The sequence below is a fragment of the Lampris incognitus genome, chromosome 16, assembly GCF_029633865.1.
Source record: "Lampris incognitus isolate fLamInc1 chromosome 16, fLamInc1.hap2, whole genome shotgun sequence".
Taxonomy (NCBI): domain Eukaryota; kingdom Metazoa; phylum Chordata; class Actinopteri; order Lampriformes; family Lampridae; genus Lampris; species Lampris incognitus.
The window spans coordinates 1,679,558-1,697,396 of record NC_079226.1 but is presented as its reverse complement, the minus strand read 5'-3'; the positions used below and the strand labels follow the sequence as shown (position 1 = coordinate 1,697,396).

The following is a 17,839-nucleotide window of genomic DNA, read 5'->3' as shown; positions in this document are numbered from 1 at the left end:
TGATCGGTGGAATAGAAAAGCGCTGGATAAATGCAGTCCATTTACCATCTAAACACTCGTCTTTATGTTGCAGATGGGTTAAACCTTGCTTCAAAGCCACCAGAATCAACAGATTTACTTTCTTCACAATAAGTCTTTAAACTGAACAAGTCAAAAGAATACTTAGTGTTTCCTCTCTCATGAATTTGACAGGAAAATGTTAAGTTCACTTTCCCTTAACAGATTGATTTGTGTCTGACAGCAGACAGTCTCATGTATGCTGAAAGGAACTTACATCCTGGTTGTATTCCAGAAAGACGTGGAAATTGATGTCTTTCCTCAAAACAGGATGTGCTGCCACACGACAAAGGAAGACCTCGTGCATGGCCACTGTCTTCTTAAAGATAGCCAGGTATTCTCTGAAACACAGTCCAGTATTACAATCAGGCTTTACTCCATTTATAGTCCTGAATCTTCTGGTTTTATTGTAACTGTGTGTCCTATGTAGGTGGTGGTGAGGTGAATCTCCTGGTGTTACTGGACCAGTGTGTGTCCTATGTAGGTGGTGGTGGGTGAATCTCCTGGTGTTACTGGACCACTGTGTGTCCTATAAAGGTGGTGGTGAGGTGAATCTCCTGGTGTTACTGGACCAGTATGTGTCCTATGTAGGTGGTGGTGAGGTGAATCTCCTGGTGTTACTGGACCAGTATGTGTCCTATGTAGGTGGTGGTGAGGTGAATCTCCTGGTGTTACTGGACCAGTATGTGTCCTATGTAGGTGGTGGTGAGGTGAATCTCCTGGTGTTACTGGACCAGTATGTGTCCTATAAAGGTGGTGGTGAGGTGAATCTCCTGGTGTTACTGGACCAGTGTGTCCTATGTAGGTGGTGGTGAGGTGAATCTCCTGGTGTTACTGGACCAGTGTGTGTCCTATGTAGGTGGTGGTGAGGTGAATCTCCTGGTGTTACTGGACCAGTGTGTCCTATGTAGGTGGTGGTGGGTGAATCTCCTGGTGTTACTGGACCAGTGTGTGTCCTATGTAGGTGGTGGTGAGGTGAATCTCCTGGTGTTACTGGACCAGTGTGTGTCCTATAAAGGTGGTGGTGAGGTGAATCTCCTGGTGTTACTGGACCAGTGTGTGTCCTATGTAGGTGGTGGTGAGGTGAATCTCCTGGTGTTGCTGGACCAGTGTGTCTCCTATGTAGGTGGTGGGTGAATCTCCTGGTGTTACTGGACCAGTGTGTCCTATGTAGGTGGTGGTGAGGTGAATCTCCTGGTGTTGCTGGACCAGTGTGTGTCCTATGTAGGTGGTGGTGAGGTGAATCTCCTGGTGTTACTGGACCAGTGTGTGTCCTATGTAGGTGGTGGTGAGGTGAATCTCCTGGTGTTACTGGACCAGTGTGTCCTATGTAGGTGGTGGTGAGGTGAATCTCCTGGTGTTACTGGACCAGTGTGTGTCCTATAAAGGTGGTGGTGAGGTGAATCTCCTGGTGTTACTGGACCAGTGTGTGCTATGTAGGTGGTGGTGAGGTGAATCTCCTGGTGTTACTGGACCAGTGTGTCCTATGTAGGTGGTGGTGAGGTGAATCTCCTGGTGTTACTGGACCAATGTGTCTCCTATGTAGGTGGTGGTGAGGTGAATCTCCTGGTGTTACTGGACCAGTGTGTCCTATGTAGGTGGTGGTGAGGTGAATCTCCTGGTGTTACTGGACCAGTGTGTCCTATGTAGGTGGTGGTGAGGTGAATCTCCTGGTGTTACTGGACCAGTGTGTGTCCTATGTAGGTGGTGGTGAGGTGAATCTCCTGGTGTTACTGGACCAGTGTGTGTCCTATAAAGGTGGTGGTGAGGTGAATCTCCTGGTGTTACTGGACCAGTATGTGTCCTATGTAGGTGGTGGTGAGGTGAATCTCCTGGTGTTACTGGACCAGTGTGTGTCCTATGTAGGTGGTGGTGAGGTGAATCTCCTGGTGTTACTGGACCAGTGTGTGTCCTATGTAGGTGGTGGTGAGGTGAATCTCCTGGTGTTACTGGACCAGTGTGTCTCCTATGTAGGTGGTGGTGAGGTGAATCTCCTGGTGTTGCTGGACCAGTGTGTCTCCTATGTAGGTGGTGGGTGAATCTCCTGGTGTTACTGGACCAGTGTGTGTCCTATGTAGGTGGTGGTGAGGTGAATCTCCTGGTGTTGCTGGACCAGTATGTGTCCTATGTAGGTGGTGGTGAGGTGAATCTCCTGGTGTTACTGGACCAGTGTGTGTCCTATAAAGGTGGTGGTGAGGTGAATCTCCTGGTGTTACTGGACCAGTATGTGTCCTATGTAGGTGGTGGTGAGGTGAATCTCCTGGTGTTACTGGACCAGTGTGTGTCCTATGTAGGTGGTGGTGAGGTGAATCTCCTGGTGTTACTGGACCAGTGTGTGTCCTATGTAGGTGGTGGTGAGGTGAATCTCCTGGTGTTACTGGACCAGTGTGTCTCCTATGTAGGTGGTGGTGAGGTGAATCTCCTGGTGTTGCTGGACCAGTGTGTCTCCTATGTAGGTGGTGGGTGAATCTCCTGGTGTTACTGGACCAGTGTGTGTCCTATGTAGGTGGTGGTGAGGTGAATCTCCTGGTGTTGCTGGACCAGTATGTGTCCTATGTAGGTGGTGGTGAGGTGAATCTCCTGGTGTTACTGGACCAGTGTGTCCTATAAAGGTGGTGGTGAGGTGAATCTCCTGGTGTTACTGGACCAGTATGTGTCCTATGTAGGTGGTGGTGAGGTGAATCTCCTGGTGTTACTGGACCAGTGTGTGTCCTATGTAGGTGGTGGTGAGGTGAATCTCCTGGTGTTACTGGACCAGTGTGTCCTATGTAGGTGGTGGTGAGGTGAATCTCCTGGTGTTACTGGACCAGTATGTGTGTCCTATGTAGGTGGTGGTGAGGTGAATCTCCTGGTGTTACTGGACCAGTGTGTGTCCTATAAAGGTGGTGGTGGGTGAATCTCCTGGTGTTACTGGACCAATGTGTCTCCTATGTAGGTGGTGGTGGGTGAATCTCCTGGTGTTACTGGACCAGTGTGTGTCCTATAAAGGTGGTGGTGAGGTGAATCTCCTGGTGTTGCTGGACCAGTGTGTGTCCTAAAAAGGTGGTGGTGAGGTGAATCTCCTGGTGTTACTGGACCAGTATGTGTCCTATGTAGGTGGTGGTGAGGTGAATCTCCTAGTGTTACTGGACCAGTGTGTGCTATGTAGGTGGTGGTGAGGTGAATCTCCTGGTGTTACTGGACCAGTGTGTCCTATGTAGGTGGTGGTGAGGTGAATCTCCTGGTGTTACTGGACCAGTGTGTGCTATGTAGGTGGTGGCGAGGTGAATCTCCTGGTGTTACTGGACCAGTGTGTGCTATGTAGGTGGTGGTGAGGTGAATCTCCTGGTGTTACTGGACCAGTTTGTGTCCTATAAAGGTGGTGGTGGGTGAATCTCCTGGTGTTACTGGACCAGTGTGTGTCCTATGTAGGTGGTGGTGAGGTGAATCTCCTGGTGTTACTGGACCAGTGTGTGCTATGTAGGTGGTGGTGAGGTGAATCTCCTGGTGTTACTGGACCAGTATGTGTCCTATGTAGGTGGTGGTGAGGTGAATCTCCTGGTGTTACTGGACCAGTGTGTGTCCTATGTAGGTGGTGGTGAGGTGAATCTCCTGGTGTTACTGGACCAGTGTGTCCTATGTAGGTGGTGGTGAGGTGAATCTCCTGGTGTTACTGGACCAGTGTGTGTCCTATGTAGGTGGTGGTGAGGTGAATCTCCTGGTGTTACTGGACCAGTGTGTGCTATGTAGGTGGTGGTGAGGTGAATCTCCTGGTGTTACTGGACCAGTGTGTCCTATGTAGGTGGTGGTGAGGTGAATCTCCTGGTGTTACTGGACCAGTGTGTGTCCTATGTAGGTGGTGGTGAGGTGAATCTCCTGGTGTTACTGGACCAGTATGTGTCCTATAAAGGTGGTGGTGGGTGAATCTCCTGGTGTTACTGGACCAATGTGTCTCCTATGTAGGTGGTGGTGGGTGAATCTCCTGGTGTTACTGGACCAGTGTGTGTCCTATAAAGGTGGTGGTGGGGTGAATCTCCTGGTGTTACTGGATCAGTGTGTCTCCTATGTAGGTGGTGGTGGGTGAATCTCCTGGTGTTACTGGACCAGTGTGTGTCCTATGTAGGTGGTGGTGAGGTGAATCTCCTGGTGTTACTGGACCAGTGTGTGTCCTATGTAGGTGGTGGTGAGGTGAATCTCCTGGTGTTACTGGACCAGTATGTGTCCTATGTAGGTGGTGGTGAGGTGAATCTCCTGGTGTTGCTGGACCAGTGTGTCCTATAAAGGTGGTGGTGAGGTGAATCTCCTGGTGTTACTGGACCAGTATGTGTCCTATGTAGGTGGTGGTGAGGTGAATCTCCTGGTGTTACTGGACCAGTGTGTGCTATGTAGGTGGTGGTGAGGTGAATCTCCTGGTGTTACTGGACCAGTGTGTCCTATGTAGGTGGTGGTGAGGTGAATCTCCTGGTGTTACTGGACCAGTGTGTCCTATGTAGGTGGTGGTGAGGTGAATCTCCTGGTGTTACTGGACCAGTATGTGTCCTATGTAGGTGGTGGTGAGGTGAATCTCCTGGTGTTACTGGACCAGTGTGTGTCCTATGTAGGTGGTGGTGAGGTGAATCTCCTGGTGTTACTGGACCAGTGTGTCCTATGTAGGTGGTGGTGAGGTGAGTATCTGAGCTCTATTCCAGATGAATGAGAGTCAGCAGGGCTGTTTTGTCAGAAACAAACATAAAACCTGGTGGAACCTGAGTTGTACTTATTGATGTAGTACTATGTGTTGGTGAAGGTCTTCTACCAGCTTGTTCTGTCATATCTGCTGTAAAACATGGTGGAACCTGAGTTGTACTTATTGATGTAGTACTATGTGTTGGTGAAGGTCTTCTACCAGCTTGTTCTGTCATAGCTGCTGTAAAACCTGGTGGAACCTGAGTTGTACTTATTGATGTTGTACTATGTGTTGGTAAAGATCTTCTACCAGCTTGTTCTGTCATATCTGCTGGTTAGACACAACACCTTCACTTCTTCTTCACACTCAACACTACCTGCCTTCTTCTCCCTCATCTAGCTGCTATGACGAAGATGAAAACATTATGCACCCTGTCATATTTACTGGTGAAGTCCTACCAGACACCAACCATTCACATCAAATACTACTAAAGTCTACAGGACCTGATATTCATTGTCTTAAATACACCAGTGTCTCAAAAATTACATTTTTTGCAATGTAGCATCTTCAGGATTGTAGTTTTGAAGAGTCTTTATGCATGCTCAATAATCCAGGCAGGAAAATCACAGAAGGTTGAGTCAGTTCATCTGGACACAAAGTTTATCATTTCATCATCATCTAAGTGACCTCTTCAGTCTCACCTGACTGCAGGTACCCCACCCTTATAAACAACACAGCGGCATAACGACTGAAACCAATGACCGGTTTCATATCCAAATATGGGTGTAACCATTAACTATTGACCGGGCTTCCGGTTCCAGTTACCAATGGCGGTTTGTTTTGAGGCTCTGCATATTTTTTAAGATTTTAACCATTTTTTTATGACTCGTGAGATCTTGGATCATTTTAATTGATTTTATGGTTTGTGTATTTTATGATTTTTTTTTTTTACCCGACCATCGATTACATCAATTAAAAACCATATAGATGGCGGACGCTGTACGCCATTGCCGGTCTCAGATTCGGTTTGGCACAGAACCTGAGATTTATGAGACTAAAGATGGCAGAATTATTGTGGAGGATGAGCTACTCAGTTTCCTGGCTGTAGAAATGAAGACACTGACCCAGGAGGAGATCGTGTTGTTGGTTGAGAACAACTTTGACTCCGAGTGGATAGAGACCTCAAGGAAGGTACTGTTTAACCTTTGCCGTCCTACGCAGTGGCTCATTTCCCACAAAGGGCCTAAGAACGATGCCGGTAACATAGTGCTGAATGAGTGTGGAGAGAAGAGTCCCAGATTTGTCTCTCATTACTTGGATGCTCTGCCGCCGGTGACGTTCTCCAGCATGGCTGTCTCCAGCCTGCTTGGGAGAATGGAGCAGCTGTACGTGCAGGTCAGCTCTATGAAGCATGCAATGCAGATACATGCTACTGTGAGCAAAGATACAAAGGTTTATCACGGAGAAGATCGATCGCCGAGTGTGTGCACTGGAGCGACTGGGGGCAATGGTCCAGATACGTCGGTGGCGGTGGTTGGGGCCACTGTCATGAGCACGATAGATGGAGCCGCCGGCCTGGTCGGCACGGCATCTGGGGCTGCACCGGTGGAAGCCCCGGGCCTGGGAGCAGAGGAGGGAGCTTCAGCAGTGGTCTCCACTCTGGAAGTGGAGAAGGCTGAGGTAGCAGAGGGTCCTGGTGGATTAACGTCTCTGCCAGGCACCTCAATGTGGAGTCAAGTCGTGAAACGTCGCCCCGCGAAAGTTGCTATTCACTCAAGCTCACGTAGTGTTCACCCCGGGCAGAAAAATACATCCGTTAATGTTGTTGGTACCGGAGCTGGGAGTAATATCAAGGTGGTGAAGACGAAGCTGGTGAGTGTTTTTGCCACCAAGTTCCCACCAGACCTAGATGCTGACACTCTGTCTGGGTATCTTAAAGATAAACTTGGCCGTGATGTTATCTGTCGACAGATTGGCTCTACACAGTAGCTTCGGCTCATTTAAAATATCTGCCGAATGCAATGAGGTTGGAGAAATGTACAATCCGGAGCTCTGGCCTGAAGGGGCACTTGTCCGGCGCTATTATGAGCCGCGCAGGGGTGGAGTTATAGGGTCAAACACTGCTTTTGTTGCGGGGGGGATGAGTATGCCTGCTGATGATATGGTCACTCACTAGTCTTGCTAAATGAACATTGGGGTTTTGTCATACAACTGTCGTGGCCTGCGTCTGGGCCAGAGTGCAGGGGATAAAGCTCGCCGCATAGTTGTTGAAAACCTTTTGGAGAGCTGTGACATACTATGTATGCAAGAGACATTTTTAACAAAGCAAGAGCTGGAAAAACTAAACTCCTACAATGGGAACTTTCATGGGGCTGGGGAGTCTACAACTGACCTTGGCGTGGGACTAGTCAGGGGCAGGATACCAGGGGGTGTGGCTATTCTATGGAATAAGAAGCTCGACTCATTGATAAATGTGGTTAGGCTTGGTGTTGACTGGTGCATTGCAATACAGTTTACTCACAATAACAGGGGATTCTTTATCCTAGATGTGTATACACCCTACGAATGCCAGCAGAATGAGGATGAATATTTAAATAGGCTTGCACTCATCAATTCCTTTATTCAAGCTAATACTTCTTCCAGTGTGTATGTCATTGGGGATCTGAATGCTGATATCTCAGACAGGAATTCGTTATTTGCTAATCACATGGTTCAGTTCTGTCAAGATAATAATCTTATATTGTCAAGCAAAGTTTTGTTGCCTACAAATACTTTTACATACGTAAGTGAGGCCTGGCACACCATGTCATGGCTGAACCACTGTATTTGCACTGCTGATGCACGTACAGACCTGCCAACCTTGAAGAAATTTTATGAGTACTATCCCCCAACACCAATCACCCCCCCTGCGCGCGCACACCTGATAGCCCACCACCAATGTACGCTCCACCGTCGCTCACCCACCACCACTGAGACACATAACACCATAATACATAATATACACATTATATACTTTCACCAATCGAGATTTATTGTCAGAACAGCTGCACAAGTGTTGTACAGGAGGCATAGCCCATGGAAACTTCTAAAAGTAAACTGAGGACATTCTTTGTAAATAAATAAACCAAAACATTAAATAAATGTGCAAAAACAGCAGTTATCAATATCAAAATCAGTTTGCTAAAAACAAAAAACAAAAAAGATTCAAATGTTCCATGCATAGTGAAACTAGTGCAACTTGTTGAAGGTTGCAGATTTGGCTTTTTTAAGTACCGCGTCACAGAAAGTCTCTTTGGAGGCAATCATGACTTTTCGTGTCACCAGAGAACTGAGCCTCTCTGTGCTCAGGCTAGCACGACATTGTGTTTTATTTTTAGTGACCAAGCTGAAGATCCTTTCACAGTCCGCGTTACTGTGAAAAATCGAACCCACACCAAGCATTACAGTGGAGAGCTTTTCAAAAGGTTTCCTCCCTCCTGACTACATCAAACCTGGTTCTGTCCAAGCGTCATCAGCCCTTTTGGTCAGAATACCATCGTTCAAGGTGGTGGACTTCATCGACTGTCACACCATTTCCCAACAAGCAGGGGAACCTGTCTATAAAGTATGGCAGTGAGGAGAATTTGGCTGTTTGCCGTCTGCTTATATCAGCTACGGCAGCATGATGCAGCAATTCGGCCCCATAGGCAAGGCCATCTCTCCCGATAGCCGTCCAGCAATCTTTCCGAACCTTTTTTTGAGGCGGTTCAGCCATGGCACGCAAGCCTACAGTTTTGTCTGTGGGCTAATGGATTCGGGGAAACGTGCCGGTTAGCCTACTATTTGCAACACACACACGACATCGTAGACATCGTATAGATGAACGGTAACTTATTATCTTTTCAATGCTGTTTGCATTGGTGAGAACCACTGACGTAGAATGGTGAGAAGCAGGGATGCAGGCGAATAGCAGTGATGAGCAAGCGGCCGAAGAGGGATCTTGCTTAAGGCAGAGGCACTGAATTGAATTGAATGCGCGAAGCATTTGCTAGGAGGGGCAGGTGGGCGAGTGGGTTCAAATACTGCGCTCTGATTGGCCGAAAGCTTTTCACTCCACTTACATAGATTGCTGTGGCTCAGCGGCAGAATCAACTTCATAGAATGCATAGAAACGGAAACCGGCGAAATGCGAGATGCAACAAAATGCGTACCTGGAGAGCAGTGAATCGTACAAGCGTACTTAAGGGTCAAAATGCGTGCTGAGTACGAGAAGTGCGTACATGTTGGCAGGTCTGCACATGCCTCGTTGGGGAGTATGGGTATTATGTATGGGGTAGCAACGACTGATCACATACCTCTAGCTATGGCTATAAATGTTGAACATCTGCCTGCACTGTCTAGTAATGGAGATAGTGATAATGCAGAAAGGTTGGACTGGTCAGCTCCTACAAAGGAGGACATCTTAGCCTATCATGCCCGTACAGATGAAACCTTGGGTAATATACATCTGCTTAGAGATGCAGGTATGTGCAGAGACATTAATTGTAAGGATATGAGGCATAGGAGAGATCTCTGCTGCATGTATGATGATATTGTTAGTGCTCTGTATGAAGGTAGTAAGCCCTACTACAAGTATAAAAATAAGACACATAACATCAGGTCTGGTTGGAACAAGTATGTAGCTGCGTATCATGAAGAAGCATGTGAAGCCTTTAAATCATGTGCACAAGGGCCGGAGCTTGAACACAAGAAGCTCACTAATGCAAGATACAAGTACGCCATTCGCTTCATCTGTAAAAATGAGCAAGCCATGAGGGCAGATTCCATGGCTAAGAAGCTGCTAAGAAATGATCCTGCTAATTTTTGGAAAGAAGTAAGAGCTCTCAACAACTATAAAACATCTCTACCATGCACTGTTGATGGTATCTCCGGTACAGACAATACTGCCGAGTTATGGCGACAGCATTATAGTACCTTATTCAATTGTGTCCACAGTGATCTGTATAAGGTGGGCAATACTGAGAGTGATGATTCAATGGTGATCATGTCACACGAGGTGTACCAAGCTATAAACAAGCTGTCTGTTAACAAGGCAAGTGGCTTAGATCATATTACTGCTGAACACCTTAAATATGCCAGTCCGAGGTTAGCTCCTCTCCTTGCTATCTGTTTTATTGGCTTCATGGTCCATGGCTTGTTACCAGACTCAGTGTTGTCTGTACTGTTAGTGCCAGTCATTAAGGACAAAGCTGGTAAAGTATGCAGCCTAGATACCTACAGGCCTATAGCTCCGGCCAGCATACTGTCAAAAGTCCTAGAAAGAATCCTGCTGGATAGAGTGCATGAATTTACCAACTCCACAGATAACCAGTTTGGTTTTAAAGCTAAACATGGCGCTGCCTTAAGTATATATGTCTTAAAGGAAATTATTAACAAATACAGAGGCCAAAACTCATCACTTCTTATGTGTTTTATTGATGCTTCTAAAGCTTTTGATCGTGTTAATCATAGAAAGTTGTTTGTTAAATTGAGTCAAAGAGGGGTGCCTAAATACATTGTGAGAATTCTGGCTTATTGGTATGCCCACCAGACTATGCAAGTGAAATGGGGTAATAGTGTTTCAGCCCCATTTGGGGTCAGCAGTGGTGTCAGACAAGGGGGAGTTCTGTCTCCAGTTCTCTACAATTTATATGTTGATGATTCGTCCAAGCAGCTGAAAGCCTGTAACACTGGGTGCATGACTGGTAATACCTTGGTGAACCATATTCTGTATGCAGATGACCTTGTCATTCTTAGTCCCTGTAGCGCTGGTCTCCAGCAGCTCCTTGATATATGTTGTGTGTACGGTGTGGCGCATGACATCAAATACAATGCTAGTAAGAGTGTTGTCATGATCTGCAGAAGCTAAGAGGTCAATCATCTAAAATTTCCTGATTTTAAATTGTCTGATAATAATCTTGTGGTATGTAATAAGGTGAAATATCTTGGGCACTATATTACTGAACAAATGACAGACGATGATGATATTTATAGGCAATGCCGCATGATGTCTGCACAAGCAAAAACTGTCACACAAGTTTGGTATGTGTTCAGTTAGTGTGAAGATGTCTCTGTTCAGAGCATATTGTACAATATTCTATACTGCTCCCCTGTGGTCAAACTATAAAAAAGCAAGCTTACAGAGGCTTCGAGTGGCTTATAATGATGCCATGAGAATACTGCTAAAAAGACCTAGATGGTGTAGTGCAAGTGAAATGTTTGTGGCTGCAGGAGTCAGTACCTTTCAGGCTCTTCTAAGAAATCTCATGTATAAATTTATTTGCCGGATCAAAGACTGATAATGTAATCATCAACAGTTTGACTAATATAAGATTCAGTGCCACACGCTACCAATCCCGGCTGTGGGACCACTGGTATAGCTGCCTTCTTATAACACACTGACTTGTTCCAGTTATGTAATTGTATTGTGTTTACTCTGTGTATTGTCTAGGGTTTGTCTTTTACCTATTTGTCTTTGTCTGTTATGGACCCTGAGTCTGCAATAAAGTTTTGAATTGAATTGAATTGAATATTGAAACTCTAGTTAATGGTCATGCCCATATTTGCATATGAAACTGTTCGTTGGTTTGGGTGGTTACGCCACTGTATTGTTTATAAGGGTGGGGACACCTGCAGTCAGGTGAGACTGAAGAGGTCACTTACGCCCCTTTTCCACTACATGGTACCAGCTCAACTCCACTTGACTTTTTCGTTTTCCATTACTGGAAAGCACCGGTATTTTGGTAACTGTTACCATTTTTCTGGTACCACCTTTGTCAAGGCTCCAAAACAACTGGAGCAGGTACCAAAATCAATGCAGACCAGCTACACTGAGGGGTACTGTTACGGTAATGGAAAACGACACTCTGCGAGTCGAGTCGAGTTGAGCCGGTACCGTGTAGTGGAAAAGGGGCATAAGATGATGATGAAACGTATCTGTCAATAAACGCTGTGTCCAGATGACCTGATTCCTTTCCTGCTGGTTTATTTCCACGACTGTGTCCTTCACTAAGAGCACACAGAGAATATTATATTGTAAAACACTATGTAATACAACAGAACCGTTATCCTGTCTTCAGGCTCTGAGATAAGGATTATGGATTAGTTTGGTCATTTGTTGCCATGGTGACTCACGCCTCTAGTTCCTGTTTCATCTTGGTGAACTCCTCCTTGGTCATGGAACCTTCACCCTCTCCCAGTTTCTGTAGCTTCTCTCTGGACGCATCAAAGTCTGGTCGGGGGGGGGCAGGAGGAATCTGGGGAAAGAGAGCCAGAGACCCATGAACACAGACTGGGAGATGACAAGCAATCCATTTACACTTGAACTGTGGATTCTAGACTTTAACTGTGGAAGGTAACAAATTTCTTCCGAAGATCTGTCCATCTGGCAGAAGAGTTACAGATCTGCTAACAGTGACAGGTATGCCGATTGAGACAGGTATGCTAATGGCGACAGGTGTGCTAATGGTGACAGGTGTGCTAGCATCTGAGGACTTAAAGGTCACCTATGTCCTACAACCAGCTCTTATTTACACTTTACCTAGTGTCAAGAAGAAGAGCTACATGTCTTAAACACCTAAAAATTATTCAGCAAAATTCACAAACTATACCGTACTACCCATCAAACCATAACACAAAGAGTCTTTCTGCATGCTCAACAATCCAGATAAGGACATCACAGCACGTTAAATCAGTTCATCTGGACACGTTTATCGAGTACCTGCAGTCAGGTGAGACTGAAGAGGTCACGTAGATGATGATCACACAGTTCTCTCACTAAATGTTTGTGTCCAGATGAACTGATTCAACTTCCTGTGAAAATCCTGAAGTGTTTCTATAATGAGGGAATTCTGTAGTTTACTTCTTTGATATTTTATAGTATTTCATGGATACTGTATGGCATATGTAGGGCAATTCTTTAACAAATTAAGAGCTGAATTGTGAATTCTATTTAGTAGAGAGGGTGACATCAGTTCTTACAATATAGCCGGCATAGTCCTCATTCTCCACAAAGGAGTCATGGAGCCAGATGAACTCCTCATGCTGTCTCACCACCGAGAACTCGTTCTGCTTGAAGTTTGGGAGCGTGCTCTGTGGAAACAGGAAGTGGTTAGCTTGCATGTCCAGGCAGCAGACCCAGGCTGGTTAAGTGGAAGTCCAGATCAGCAGAAATAGCAGCTTGTTTTTACTTCAAGAGACAGAAGCAGAATGCACTATCAACCATTGAGGCCAAAACTGGAATCAGCAGAACCAGCGACAGACCCAGTCAGACAACACTTCTGCTGGCCACAGACAGGAGTGTAGGGAACACTAGCTGGCAGTAATATGGCTATATGTATGGCCATGGTAGTTAACATGTGGAGCAAGGCTCCAACACTGCCGAGCTCAGGGGATCCATTTCCTGAACTAGACACTAATGTTGTCAGGGTTAAAGGTTGTATTCCTGCTGGAGTGACAGGTAGTATATATGTATGACTTCCTGGTTTGGTAAGCTGCTTCATATCCTGGATCAGCTCAGCAGACTTTTGATATTATATTGGAAGGATTAGCAGATATGTATACATATGTATGTAAAGTGTTGTGTATTGTGTACTGTCTCTATGTAGTAATATGTACAGTGTACCATCTCTATGTAGTAATATTCATAGTGTACTGTCTATGTAGTAATATGTACAGTGTACTGTCTATATGTAGTAATATTCATAATGTACTGTCTATATATGAAGTAATATGTACAGTGTACTGTCTATATGTCGTAATATTCATAGTGTACAGTCTCTATGTAGTAATATGTACAGTGTACTGTCTATATGTAGTAATATTCATAGTGTACTGTCTCTATGTAGTAATATGTACAGTGTACTGTCTATATGTAGTAATATTCATGGTATACTGTCTCTATATGTGTAGTAGTATGTACAGTGTACCGCCATGTGTGTTGGGAGTGGGACAGGACAGGGGATACAGTCCGCTGGAACGAGAGGTACAGGAAGTGTAGGCCAACACAACATACTGAAGTCTACTTGAAATTATTCAGAAGAGAAAACAAGGGAGAAAGGTCTATGTTGACGAGGTCATCGTCCTCTGAGTGGTGACTGGTTAATCAGAAAGGTCTATGTTGGTCCGCGGTGGTGTAGCAGTCTAAGCATCGGCTTTGTGTCGATGCAATTGCCCACTGGGGACTGGGGTTCGCGCCCCGGTCTTGTCAGATCCGACTATGGCCGGACTCAATGAAGCAGCAATCATTGGCAACGCTGTCTTCGGGAGGGGGGCGGAGTCGGCTTGTGTTCGTCATGTGAATGCGTCTCTGTGTGTGTCGGAAAAACAGTGGTTCGGCCTGGATTCACCTTGTCACGAAAGTGGGGAGGCGCTTTCCTTCGAGACTGCCGGCCGGAGAGATGCAGTTGGCGAACGCATGCAGTACGAGGGTGGGTGTTTGAATTAAAATAGGGATCAATTGGCCACTAAATTGGGAGAAAAGAGGGAAAAATCAGAAATAAATTTTAAAAAAAAAGAAAGAAAGGTCTATGCTGACGAGGTCATCCTGCTCTGAGTGGTGACTGGTTAATTAGAAAGGTCTATGCTGACGAGGTCATCCTCCTCTTAGTGGTCACTGGTTAATTAGAAAGGTCTATGTTGACGAGGTCATCCTCCTCTGAGTGGTGACTGGTTAATTAGAAAGGTCTATGCTGATGAGGTCATCCTCCTCTCAGTGGTGACTGGTTAATTAGAAAGGTCTATGTTGACGAGGTCATCCTCCTCTGAGTGGTGACTGGTTAATTAGAAAGGTCTATGCTGACGAGGTCATCCTCCTCTCAGTGGTGACTGGTTAATTAGAGAGGTCTATGTTGACGAGGTCATCCTGCTCTGAGTGGTGACTGGTTAATTAGAAAGGTCTATGCTGACGAGGTCATCCTCCTCTGAGTGGTCACTGGTTAATTAGAAAGGTCTATGTTGACGAGGTCATCCTCCTCTGAGTGGTGACTGGTTAATTAGAAAGGTCTATGTTGACGAGGTCATCCTGCTCTGAGTGGTGACTGGTTAATTAGAAAGGTCTATGCTGACGAGGTCATCCTCCTCTGAGTGGTCACTGGTTAATTAGAAAGGTCTATGTTGACGAGGTCATCCTCCTCTGAGTGGTGACTGGTTAATTAGAAAGGTCTATGTTGACGAGGTCATCCTGCTCTGAGTGGTGACTGGTTAATTAGAAAGGTCTATGCTGACGAGGTCATCCTGCTCTGAGTGGTGACTGGTTAATTAGAAAGGTCTATGCTGACGAGGTCACCCTCCTCTGAGTGGTGACTGGTTAATTAGAAAGGTCTATGCTGACGAGGTCATCCTCCTCTGAGTGGTGACTGGTTAATTAGAAAGGTCTATGCTGACGAGGTCATCCTGCTCTGAGTGGTGACTGGTTAATTAGAAAGGTCTATGCTGACGAGGTCATCCTCCTCTGAGTGGTTACTGGTTAATTAGAAAGGTCTATGTTGACGAGGTCATCCTCCTCTGAGTGGTGACTGGTTAATTAGAAAGGTCTATGTTGACGAGGTCATCCTGCTCTGAGTGGTGACTGGTTAATTAGAAAGGTCTATGCTGACGAGGTCATCCTGCTCTAAGTGGTGACTGGTTAATTAGAAAGGTCTATGCTGACGAGGTCATCCTCCTCTGAGTGGTCACTGGTTAATTAGAAAGGTCTATGTTGACGAGGTCATCCTCCTCTGAGTGGTGACTGGTTAATTAGAAAGGTCTATGTTGACGAGGTCATCCTGCTCTGAGTGGTGACTGGTTAATTAGAAAGGTCTATGCTGACGAGGTCATCCTGATCTGAGTGGTGACTGGTTAATTAGAAAGGTCTATGCTGACGAGGTCATCCTCCTCTGAGTGGTCACTGGTTAATTAGAAAGGTCTATGCTGACGAGGTCATCCTGCTCTGAGTGGTGACTGGTTAATTAGAAAGGTCTATGCTGACGAGGTCACCCTCCTCTGAGTGGTGACTGGTTAATTAGAAAGGTCTATGCTGACGAGGTCATCCTCCTCTGAGTGGTGACTGGTTAATTAGAAAGGTCTATGTTGACGAGGTCATCCTGCTCTGAGTGGTGACTGGTTAATTAGAAAGGTCTATGCTGACGAGGTCATCCTGCTCTGAGTGGTGACTGGTTAATTAGAAAGGTCTATGCTGACGAGGTCATCCTCCTCTGAGTGGTTACTGGTTAATTAGAAAGGTCTATGTTGACGAGGTCATCCTCCTCTGAGTGGTGACTGGTTAATTAGAAAGGTCTATGTTGACGAGGTCATCCTGCTCTGAGTGGTGACTGGTTAATTAGAAAGGTCTATGCTGACGAGGTCATCCTGCTCTAAGTGGTGACTGGTTAATTAGAAAGGTCTATGTTGACGAGGTCATCCTGCTCTGAGTGGTGACTGGTTAATTAGAAAGGTCTATGCTGACGAGGTCATCCTGCTCTGAGTGGTGACTGGTTAATTAGAAAGGTCTATGCTGACGAGGTCATCCTGCTCTGAGTGGTGACTGGTTAATTAGAAAGGTCTATGCTGACGAGGTCACCCTCCTCTGAGTGGTGACTGGTTAATTAGAAAGGTCTATGCTGACGAGGTCATCCTCCTCTGAGTGGTGACTGGTTAATTAGAAAGGTCTATGTTGACGAGGTCATCCTGCTCTGAGTGGTGACTGGTTAATTAGAAAGGTCTATGTTGACGAGGTCATCCTGCTCTGAGTGGTGACTGGTTAATTAGAAAGGTCTATGCTGACGAGGTCATCCTGCTCTGAGTGGTGACTGGTTAATTAGAAAGGTCTATGTTGACGAGGTCATCCTCCTCTGAGTGGTGACTGGTTAATTAGAAAGGTCTATGTTGACGAGGTCATCCTGCTCTGAGTGGTGACTGGTTAATTAGAAAGGTCTATGCTGACGAGGTCATCCTGCTCTAAGTGGTGACTGGTTAATTAGAAAGGTCTATGCTGACGAGGTCATCCTGCTCTGAGTGGTCACTGGTTAATTAGAAAGGTCTATGTTGACGAGGTCATCCTGCTCTGAGTGGTGACTGGTTAATTAGAAAGGTCTATGCTGACGAGGTCATCCTGCTCTGAGTGGTGACTGGTTAATTAGAAAGGTCTATGCTGACGAGGTCATCCTCCTCTGAGTGGTGACTGGTTAATTAGAAAGGTCTATGTTGACGAGGTCATCCTGCTCTGAGTGGTGACTGGTTAATTAGAAAGGTCTATGCTGACGAGGTCATCCTGCTCTAAGTGGTGACTGGTTAATTAGAAAGGTCTATGCTGACGAGGTCATCCTCCTCTGAGTGGTCACTGGTTAATTAGAAAGGTCTATGTTGACGAGGTCATCCTGCTCTGAGTGGTGACTGGTTAATTAGAAAGGTCTATGCTGACGAGGTCATCCTGCTCTGAGTGGTGACTGGTTAATTAGAAAGGTCTATGCTGACGAGGTCATCCTCCTCTGAGTGGTCACTGGTTAATTAAAAAGGTCTATGTTGACGAGGTCATCCTCCTATGTTTCTTCATGGTGGTGTAACAGTAACGTAGGCTTCATACTAGGGCTAAAGATACAGGCTGTGTTTCTTCATGGTGGTGTAACATTAACGTAGGCCTCATACCAGTGCTAAAGATACAGGCTATGTTTCTTCATGGTTGTGTAACAGCAACGTAGGCTTCATGCCAGTGCTAAAGATACAGGCTATGTTTCTTCATAGTGGTGTAACAGTAACGTAGGCTTCATACTACTGTTAAAGATACAGGCTATGTTTCTTCATGGTGGTGTAACAGTAACGTAGGCTTCATACCAGTGCTGAAGATACAGGCTATGTTTCTTCATGGTGGTGTAACAGTAACATAGGCCTCATACCAGCGATAAAGATACAGGCTATGTTTCTTCATGGTGGTGTAACAGTAACGTAGGCTTCATACCAGTGCTATAGATACAGGCTATGTATCTTCATGGTGGTGTAACAGTAACGTAGGCTTCATACTAGGGCTAAAGATACAGGCTATGTGTCTTCATGATCATGTAACAGTGACTTAGGCCTCATACCAGTGCTAAAGATACAGGCTATGTTTCTTCATGGTGGTGTAACAGTAACGTAGGCTTCATACTA

General features: G+C 45.8%; 1 protein-coding gene across 1 annotated transcript in view; it reads right to left on the bottom strand.

Moving 5' to 3' along the window:
• Positions 1-17,839, bottom strand: part of snx6 (sorting nexin 6) — a 61,422-nt gene that overhangs the window by 33,889 nt on the left and 9,694 nt on the right. The window contains exons 4-6 of the mRNA XM_056295740.1: positions 12,701-12,811; positions 11,855-11,976; positions 275-398 (exon numbers count right to left, since the gene is read on the bottom strand). Of these exons, the coding sequence (XP_056151715.1) occupies positions 275-398; positions 11,855-11,976; positions 12,701-12,811 (357 nt within the window). The remainder of the gene's footprint in view (positions 1-274; positions 399-11,854; positions 11,977-12,700; positions 12,812-17,839) is intronic.